Consider the following 10,679-nt stretch of genomic DNA (forward strand, 5'->3'; position numbering starts at 1 on the left):
GCGCCCGCGGCTCCAGGGCGGGGGTGGGGAGCGGGAGGGGACCTGGAACCCGGCACTGGCCGGGCCACGTGCACTCAGAAAGACCCGCCAAGTTCCTGCCGCACGCCCGGCACCAAGGCACATTTCTCTGCTGGCCCCCGTGGGCTGTGTGAACCCGCCAGGGCAGGGTCGTGCCTGCAACACGTGGGCTTGGAGCCAGGCTTGCTCCCCAACCCTGGCTACTCGGCGCTTTGCCGGCGGGGCCCCAGGTTTCGCGCAGTGGCCACAGCCACAAGCCACCTTTCACTTGTGCTTCCTGCGATGTGATCTGTGCACCCCCCCTCCCTTTCAGCCCCGCGCTGCCGCAGGCTTGCCGTGTTACCGCCGAGGAACTTAATGACACTTCGTATTTCATGTGAAGTACGTGGCCCCTCGTCTTTCTTGTCACCCTCTGCGCTTGGTCTTTGGGGAGAAGCCAGGGGGTCACCGATCCTGGGTTCAGAGGGACTGCAACGGGGGGACGGAATTTAGCCCTTGTTTGGGGTTGGGGAAATCTGGTTGCTTGGGGGATTAGGCAAAACGTCTGGTTGGAATTGGTATTTAAATGGAGCAGATCATGTATGTGTGTATATGTATATATATTCACATACACCAACGCATAATTATACCTTCAAGCCTTATGACAGTTTCAGACCTAAAGGCACCCTTAGAAAGCATGAATGCAACACTTTACGTTTTAAGGGGAAGAGAACTACTGCCCAGAGAAGAAGTATGTATATTCACGCTTATAGTTAAGAAAATGAAATCTAATGTCCTCAGTTCCGCCCATTGCCTACCTAGCCAAGTCTTCAATAAAAGGACTGAGGCAGGAAGCATGGCATTGGAGTTTATGCCATGGGACCTTCCTGGGCCCTGCTTTACTTTCTTTGAACCTCAGTTTCTTCATCTTCGAAGTGGAGACTTCTGGGCTAGATTAAGCCCACCTGAGGTTTGCAGGTACCTTTTGAATACAGATCTCCAGCCCAACACACGCCAAAGAACTCAGTGCCTGAGATATGTTCATCTTATTTCACGGTAAGACAGAGCAAAAGAAGGGACAAAAGCTAAATACTATAGTCATCTTGCCCAGACTCCCTGCCAGAGCTGTCTTCCGCTTTGGGGGGACCTGGAAAGGAACTAGACACAGAATCATGCCGTGGGCAGCTTAAGGGCTGTATGTGATGTGTCTCTTTGAATTGGTGAGCCAAGAGCTAAAGGGTCATGGCACCACTTTGCGACGTTTGAGTGAAGTGAGCATTGGGTTTTCCCAAAGTTAAAAAGGCTGCTGTGTCTGGTCCCTTGATCTTCTGAGCCTTGCTGTGGCTCAGAGTCTGAAGCAGCGTGGGTGTCTGGAGTGGCAGGAGCAAAGCAAGGTCACCCCGCACGGAAGGGGCCTCCCTCCTGCGTCAGGGATCCTGGTGATTCCTGGGAACCATCATGGCAGAGAAGACTGCGGGACCAGGCACCTAGTAGGCGCTCAGATGTCTGTTACCAGACTCCTCCTCCTGTGAATTTTATAGATCAAATCCAGCTGGGTTCGCAGTGGAGCAGCAGAAGGGAGAGATGGTTCTCTTTCGCCTCCGAACCGTACCTACTATGCACGCCCTCACCTCCGGATGGGAAGGTGCTGCCAGGTGTGGCTTGGCCAGTCAGCACGCCCTATGGGATGGCCTTTGCTTTTGTTTCCCCCTTTTCTGAGTGACATTCGTTAGTGCCACTGTTGCCTCAGGCCCCTATCCGGCTGCCGTGCACTGGGGAGGGACCACTGCACCTCCCCCCACTTTTCTCTGGCTGAGGTGAACCTCTGTCAACACCCACAGTTCCTTTCCTCTCTGTCCCTGAGGACTCATTTGAAATCAGCTAAAATAACACACAAGATACGATGACATCATGACATCATGATACCTGTGAAATCAGAAATATCTTTGTACTCACTCTGTGGTTTCTGTTAAATCCAGTTCACTTAGAATTAGTGGCTAGATCAATCTCAAAGATTTAGCACTGTTTCCTCTGTCAGCTGTTCGTATAGATCGAGGACAGATTATTCTGTTCAGCTATACTGGAGGTACGGGTATATGTCCCCAGGGTTCCCCCAGGGGTGGGAACAAAATTCTCAAATACTCTTCCATGACTTCCCCTCCCCTGCCATAAAAAGAAAACTGCATATATTGTTTCTTGTGCCAGAAGTTGAAGGTAAATAATAGTGCTTAAGACAGATGAGCCTGCAGAGATCTTCCCTATCATAGTAATTGTATCGGGGTTTGACTTATTTTGGAAGAAAAGAAGTGATGTTTTTCAGAAATAAGTATGTTCTGCAAATGGAAAAATAATAGGAAGTCTCTTAAGTCACAGCAAAGTGGAATTCTTACTGTCAGGGTAACACAAACAAAGGTTTGCATCTGTATCACATTTTCTCAGGGTGACACTTGGGAAGATGTGTATCTTGCCTCAGCTGCTAAGAGGCAGCTCCTAAAAATATAAATGTCTTCAAGTTGGGAGCTGTCCTCATCAGACCTCTCAGATTTTTTTTTTTTGGTGCATACACGCACACAAGCACATACGTTGGCCTGGTCAGTATTTTGTGGCACACTTTTTCACTTGATATTTAATGTATTTTAACACTTGCTAGTATTTGTCTCAGAAAGAGAAAAATCTGTATCCCATGTTCCATCTGAGAGGGCGTCCCTGGTAGCTCAGTGATAAAGAATCCACCTCCCAGTACAGAAAACCCGGGTTTGATTACTGAGTCAGGAAAATCCCTGAAGAAGGGAATGGCAACCCACTCCAGTATTCTTGCCTGGAGAATTCCATGGACAGAGGAGCCTGGCAGGCTATAGTCCATGGGATCCCAAAGAGTTGGACATGATTGAGTAACTTTCACTTTCTATGGGCACATGCTCCAATAATCGATTCCCTGCATCTTTTTACATGTGTTTTAAAGAAATGGGTAGGAAGATTAAGATAGCCAACAGGGACTTTCCTCGTGGTCCAGTGGTTAGGAATCCACACTTCTGTTGCAGGGATCATAGGTTTCCATCCCTGGTCCAGGAACTAAGACCCCTCATCTGCATGGTGTTCCCCCCCAAAAAGGTATATGTACACACACGCACACACACACAGACAACAGATTTCCTCTAAAAAGTTACACTAAAGAATATAAAATTCAGCCATTTGTACAGTAGATAATGAGATATTGGTTTGCCATTTTCAACATTTCAGTATTTCAAGTTTTTATTTTATTTAGAGACTGCAAAGGAGGGACTTTGGGGCCAGATTGACTGGGTTGGAATTCTGGTTTTATCCCTTCCTGATGGATTGTCTTGAGCCAAATTATTTAGCCCCTCTGGGCTTGCTAGGTGGTACTAGTGGTAAAGAACCCACCTGTCTGTGCAGGAGACATAAGAGATGTGGGTTTGATCCCTGGGTGGGGAAGATCCCCTGGAGGAGGGCGTGGCAACCCACTCTAGTATTCTTGCCTGGAAATCCCATGGACAGAGAAGCCTGGCAGTCTATAACCCATAGGATTGCACAGAGTCAGACATGACTGAAGCAGCTTAGCATGCACGCACTTACTCCCAGCTTCCTTTATCTGTGAGCAGTGCACATTAACACCCACCTACTGAGCTGGTCCTGAGTCAGGGAAGTCAAGTGCCCAGTACAACCCGGACCACTCGGGAGGTGTCACAGTTGGCTCGGTGTCTCGCTTCTATGGACTTGTTTGATGAGCTCTGTTGGCTAAATGTTAAATAGTATGAGAACATATTCTCATTTCAGGGACATTTTTTATGGCGGTTGGGTTGAGCTGGGGAATACTGGGAAGACAATATTGTACCTTGTTGGCCAGTGGAATCATCATTCAGATGGCAAGTTGACCCAGAGTTGAAAGCAGCGGTTCTCAACCTCCCATTCAACAGCATAAATAATAGGTATCTGGGATCAGTTTTCAGTATTTTCCAAAACCTGATGAAAATGATATGATGAGCCTACACAGGTAAATATAAATATTTATTTTTTTTTAAAGAGCCTTGTGTAGCTCCAAAATGATTAACGACTTTAATACTCTTTTTACCCTGGAATTAAACAAAGGTTTGAAATAAGAAATGGAGGAAGACAGAATGTTCCACCTAGCAAGGATACCACGGCTCTGCTCTGCTCTCTGCCTTCAGCGTGATTCAGCTGTGGCAAGGAGCAGTCCTGCAAGACTTCAGGTGTGCACAGTGCCAGGGCAGGCACATTTTTCACACGCAGGGAGCATCATTTCTGTTCTGGAGTATCAGGGCCCAGTGACCAAGCTGCATGATTAGCAACGATTTGAGGTGAAAGAGACAGACTGGCAGCAGGATAGATATCCTAAGTGAAATTCAAACCCTGGTGAGTTAAAACCACCAGCTAACCCCTTTCCCTCCAAAAAGCAATTGCACAATATCCTCGTAGTCGTAAAAATTTGAAGATCCCGTATAAGATGATATTCCTTTAAATCGTGTTGCTCTTTGCAGCTCATAAAGCATTTCCAGGTACATTTGTGTTTTGATCCTTCCAAGGATGGCTTGTGTAGAGAAGACCTTGTCCCGTCTTACGTAGGAAGTAACTGAGTGTTGGAAAAGTTGTTTCCTTGATTTTCACATTTTGCGGGGGGCAGATAATGAGTGCCCTCTAAGGGCCAGCCTCTTCACTGAAGGAACTGTGTCTTTCTGTTCTGAGTGTGGTTTTCCTTCACTGTCCTTTTTTTTTTTTTTTAATTTTTATTGGACAATAATTGCTTTGCAATATTGTGCTGGTTTCTGCCATACATCTACATGAATCAGCCACACATATCTCTGTCCCTTTTGACCTGAAACTACCGTGTGAGTCACACCTGGACACGAGGACTTAAGTCACTGCTGCTTTCTCAAGTGAACGCAATTTTTATCACCTCTTTTCTTTTGCTTCCCCCTGCCTCTGTGGATAATGCAACAGATTAATGCGTCGTTTCTAAAAGTTCAGCAAAATCAATTGATTCATCTATCTTGGATGTATATCTTATGCTGCTGTGGTTTCAGGGAATTTTTTTTTTTTATTCTAACAGTTTGGAATTTGTGTAACAACTGCATATATTCTTCTGTATCATCCACTATTACCTGATAAAATGTAAAAAGAAATATGAGGCTTTGGTCCTTCGGTGAGTTTGGGATATTTTTATTTTTTTTAATTTCACTTTTATTTATTTACTGTGACTGCGCTGGGTCTTCATTGCTGTGTGCGGGCTTTCTAGTGGCGGTGAGTGGGGGCTGCTCTTTGTCCCCGTGCACAGGCCTCTCATTGTGGTGCCTTTCTCGTTGCAGAGCGCAGTCTCTAGGCCCGTGGGCTTCAGTAGCTGCAATCCTCACTCTCAGTCATTGTGGCACCGGGCTTAGTTGCCCCATGGCATGTGGGATCTCCCCAGACCAGGGGTTGAACCCAGCTCCCTTGCATTGGCAGGTGGACTCTACTACTGGATCACCAGGGAAGTCTGGGATATTTTTAAATGTGCTCAAATTATTTAAAAGGAGTTTGTCATCTTCGTCTTTATAGCTACATATAAAGAGTTTGTTTCTGTGTGTGCTGGTAGGGCAGCACAAGGATGTGGACCACCCCTGCATATTTATTTTCCTTAAACAGACCCATTCTTCAGAACTTTGCTCTATGCAAAGTTAAACAGACATGGTTTGGGAATAGAATTCATGATGCAGCTGTGCTGAAAGGCCCCTGGATGGTATTCCTGTAGGACAAGCACTGTCTGTCCTAATGGCACGCTGTCTGTCCGAAGATTCTTTAAAAGATGCTCAGAAATGTCTTAAATTTCTTTGGGAAGATTCAGGGCTCAGGTCTGTAGTTTGGCAGCAGCTGATTTTCAACAGAACTCAGAATTGCTAAGAACCTGGGCCAGTGAAGTTATTTTACAGAACTTAAAATAGAAAACTGCAAAGAAAGTTGCAACTTGATTTTGGTGTTTGAGACTTAACGCTGTTGCCTGAGGTTCATATCCCTTCTTTTTCTTGTCAATATAAAGAAAACATGAAATCATTGTAATTTTAAGCCTCTATATTTCTGCATCCTGAGGAGGCAGTCAGTAATTACAATATCTCTTTGTAACTGGAGTCATCAATAACTAAGGTCCTTCCCACCATACGCACATGTTGTTTTTTGTACTTCAGACGTGGAGAGAAGTAATCACATTTCTCAGTTTGAGGACCTGATCTGTGCCAGGACAATTGGATTGAAATTTCTTCTGTCTTACTGATTCTGCATTCCCATGTCCTGTTCTTCTCAAAGGCAGCCCTGCTCTGCTTTGCCTGCTTGCCTTTAAGTCCATGAGTATATAGTCCTGATCACCACCAGGGAACTAGGCAGACCTGGAACAGGGCACCCTGATTGTATCTGACCAGATGTAGGCTTTGAGCCCCCTTCTGGAGGGGCTTCCCTGGTAGCTCAGCTGGTAAAGAGTCTGCCTGCAATGCAGGAGACCCTGGTTCAATTCCTGGGTTGGGACCATCCCCTGGAGAAGGAATAGGTTACCCACTCTAGTATTCTTGGGCTTCCCTAGTGGCTCAGACAGTAAAGAATCAGCCTGCAGTGTGAGAGACCTGGGTTTGATCCCTGGGTTGGGAAGATCCCCTGGAGGAGGGCATGGCAACCCCCTCCAATAATCTTGCCTGGAGAATCCCCATGGACAGAGGTGCCTGGCGGGCTATAGTCCATAGGAGCGCCAAGAGTCGGACACGACTGAGCGACTCAGCACAACAGAGCGCTGGTCAGCCTGGAGGTTAGTCGCTTCCCCCTGGAGAGGGGCCCACTCTGGGACTAGAGGTCTCTGTCCTCTCTCAAGGGATTTGTATTAATGTGATCAGTCTCTGTACACCACCATCAGTCTCCCATTCTCATCCCAACCCTCGCATCTCTGGATTTCTAGTGAATCTGTGGGAGTTTAGGGGTGCAGTCCTCCAGCAGGGAATTGACTGAAGTAACTGCCTTTTCAGGGGCTGAACCCACGACCTTGGCCTCATTAGCACGGGCGCTCTAACCAGTCACAAAGCCACACACCTCACTTTGTGTAACTTCTGCTGACTCTGTTCCTACCACCCTCGGAGGCCTCCTTTTCAATTGCAAAGGCGTTCACGCCAGCACAATAGAACAGAAGGAAATCGGATCTCTTCTAGACTTCTCTGAAGGCCAGAGATATGCGATTTAGCAGGAAAATAAGACCAAAGTGTCTTGAGGGTTCAGGAAACAACTTACCTTTCTAGTCCATGCATTTGTTGAGAATCCAACTGTGTGTCTCAGATTTTCCTTCCATCAAAAATTTAAAAAATACTGTGGGACTCCTTGTGCAAATGTATTAACATAAAACCTAGGGGCTAAGTGGAGGGTTTCTGATGACTGAGTGGAAATATGGCATGTACATCATTCAAGTGGATTGGGTTCGCTTCTTAAAGGAGTGCATCCAAGAATCCATAAGTGCTTCTGTTTCACAAGTTTATAGTCCCTAGAAACCAAAATAAATGCTTGCTGTGATAGCTGAGCCACCACTGTGTATCTGCAAGTGCACTGTGATGAACAGGACATCTCATCGCCCAGGGAATCTGCAGTCACCACTGGGGGAGAGGAAGAATAAGGACGATTCCCTCACGGAGAAGCAAATTTCACACCAAAGCCTGAAGACATAGGCGTATCCTGGGGGAGCGAGGTGCAAAGGGAGTCTGGCTGACAGCAGGATGCACTTTTTCATCTGAGCCAAATAAAAATCTCAAGGATTTTATATCCTGGCACTTGAAAGGAGTTATGTTGCCATCTGTGACAAAATGAAAAGATGTTGGACCGGAGGAGTTTTTTGTCTTGAGTCTGTGAGGACCAGGAAAGGCTCTTTAAGGGATGTGGGCCCTGGGCTCAGATCTTGTTGATTTTCCTCATTTTGCCACCTGAAAAAAATCTCTTACCTGTCAGCTGCACAAATCTCTATCAGAGTGACAATCACTGTCAGTGAGAGTTTCACAGGTTCTTAAAACCTCAGCAGTAAGAGACATTTAATGGTGGGCAGATGGTAAGCTGTCTGAGAGCAGGGATTCTGCTTTTAATATATTTAGCAAATATTTATATTTATGGGGCATTCACTGTGGTTCTGGGCTTCCCAAGTGGTACAGTGATAAAGAATCTGCCTGCCAATGCAGGAGATGCAGGTTCGATCCCTGAGTCTGGAAGATCCCTTGGAGAAGGAGATGACAGCCCACTCCAGTAGTCTTGCCGGGAGAATCCCATGGACAGAGGAGCCTGGTGGGCTACAGTCCATAGGGTTGCAAAGACTCAGACACTACTGAGCGACTGAGCACACGCTATGTTCTGAATCCCGGTGAAAAAAGGAACAAAAATCCCTCCCACCACAAAGCTTATGTTCCAGTACGTTTTATTCATCTTTATTTTACGCACTGTAGACTGAAAAGAAAAAGCACAACATGAGAGTCGTGAATTAAGTTTTATTTGGGGCAGAATGAGGACTTACTGCCCAAGAGACAGCTTCTCAGATAGCTCTGAGGCCCTGTTCCAAAGAGGTGGGTAGGGGAGGTCAGCGTAAGTTTGATTTTGGTGAACCGCGCAGCAGAAGGTTTCTGCTGATCCCAAGGGGGCTTCCCTGGTGGCTCAGTTGGTAAGGAATTTGCCTGTAATACAGGAGACCCAGATTCCATCCCTGGGTTGGGAAGATCCCCTGGAGAAGGGAATGGCAACCCTCTCCAGTATTCTTGCCTGGAGAATTGCATGGACAGAGAAGCCCGGTGCACTACCGTCCGTGGGGTCGCAGAGTCTCAAGAAGGTTGCAACCAGTCACGAGGAGCAGATGTCTCCGCTAGTGATTTTAGTGCTTCCTAGGTATGAGGAGATGTCAGAAGTTGGGCTCATAAAATTGCCTGAAAATTTCTAGCTATCTGAAGGCCTGTTCTGCCGGTTCTTCGCAGAGCACAGAGTGCCTCACTCCTCGTCTCCGCCCTGGACTCCTTTCAGGCAATGGTTCAAGGTCAGCGACTGCAGTGGCTAGTGATGTCATCCTTGTAGAAGCAGATAGCAAATGACAGTTTTTGGCTGACGCTGTAGTGCCTTGAACTTTGTCATTTTAGCAGAGTTTTTGTTAAAGGCAGTTATGTTTTGAGTTCAGTGCTTTCTTTCATCAAACACTGATAATCCATGTATGTATGTCATAAAAAAAACTGTTAACCAAGAAGTTTAAGCACACACTCTAGTTCATGACTTATGCAAACTAAGGGAGAACTCTGATCAGATAATCCTGGGTCGAATGAAACTGTAGCATCCCTGCATTGTGTTAAAATAGCAGCACTTTGGGTAGACATTTTTTTTGGAATTTGATGAAATTTGGTCTACTCATACACTTGAATCAGTTCAGTTCAATGGCTCAGTCGTGTCCGACTCTTTGCTACCCCATGGACCGCAGCATGCCAGGCTTCCCTGTCCATCACCAACTTCCGGAGCCTACTCAAACTCATGAATATCCATTAAGCTTTTTAAGTTGTATTTAGAAATATTTATTCAACTGTATTTAGAAATATTTATTAATACACTTGAATAAATATTTTTAAATACAACTTTAAAAAGCTTTAGGATTTTTTTTCACCTTAAAAACTTACAGGGTCACAAAGTAGTAGAGATTCGGAAACTAACAGTTGACTTACTTCACTCAATAGTAAATTGATTTAAGCACGTGTTCAGGCCTTTCAAGGCACCTACCTGCTAAATATTTTCTAGGCACAGACTGGGAAAAGCAGCCCACCGCCAACTTCTGTTTCTGTGCATCTTCAGAGAGTGACCCAGTGGAAGGTCACTGTAGGGTCAAGGCTACCTGCGGGCGTGCCCCCAAGGCTGGGCATCGCAATGGTCCAGTTTCCTCTGCAGTGTTAATTTCACTCCAGCAGCTCCGAAGTGCTTATAGTGGTACGTGCGTACATACTTGTACACACATGCGTGTGTGTGCACCCGTAGCGCCTTCTGCATACTTCCTTCGTCACACCTGCTCCTTGACTACAGGAACCAGGTCTTCTTCAACCTTGTAGCTCCAGCACTTAGCCTGAGGCCTGATACTCCATGACCTCAGTAAATATTTATTAAACGAATAATCCCATTTCTGTAGTCTTATTTTACTAACAGCTCTGTGGGCAGGCCTCATCTCCTTCTCTGTTCGTTCTTGGATCCTTATAGATACTTACAGAACACTTCATCGATCTCTGTCTTCAGGGCAGAATCTTGACTGCTCAAGTCCTCCATATTCCACCCTGCCTGGCATTATCCCTTACTGCTTTTTTCACTTAAAACCTAAACAAAATATAAGCGGTCTTTCCAGTTCCCCCACAATGGTGCTGCGTCATTCCCCCATGGTAGCTGTTACTTATGGTCAGTTCTTATAAGAGAGAACTAAGTTAAAAATGGATTTGTTGTTTCTTTCCTTTTGACTTCCTCATTGGTAAGCATCAGAGAAGTCAAAGACAAATTGCAAGGAAGCGTCATTGTGATCTCCCACAAAAGTTCATACACAGAATTTCAGAAGAGAATGTTCAATTTAAAAGTGCACACATCTGTTCTTCGGGCAGGCTTCAGCTGTTAGGGATTTTACAGGGCCTGCAAGATGAAGTTTGGTCGTAGGTGCT

General features: G+C 45.9%; 1 protein-coding gene across 1 annotated transcript in view; it reads left to right on the forward strand.

Moving 5' to 3' along the window:
- SMYD2 (SET and MYND domain containing 2) overlaps positions 1-10,679 on the forward strand; it is a 58,735-nt gene that overhangs the window by 5,113 nt on the left and 42,943 nt on the right. The window contains exons 2-3 of the mRNA XM_010853125.1: positions 332-385; positions 1,539-1,652. Of these exons, the coding sequence (XP_010851427.1) occupies positions 332-385; positions 1,539-1,652 (168 nt within the window). The remainder of the gene's footprint in view (positions 1-331; positions 386-1,538; positions 1,653-10,679) is intronic.

This window comes from Bison bison, unplaced genomic scaffold (genome assembly GCF_000754665.1).
Source record: "Bison bison bison isolate TAMUID 2011002044 unplaced genomic scaffold, Bison_UMD1.0 scf7180017864322, whole genome shotgun sequence".
Taxonomy (NCBI): Eukaryota; Metazoa; Chordata; class Mammalia; order Artiodactyla; family Bovidae; genus Bison; species Bison bison.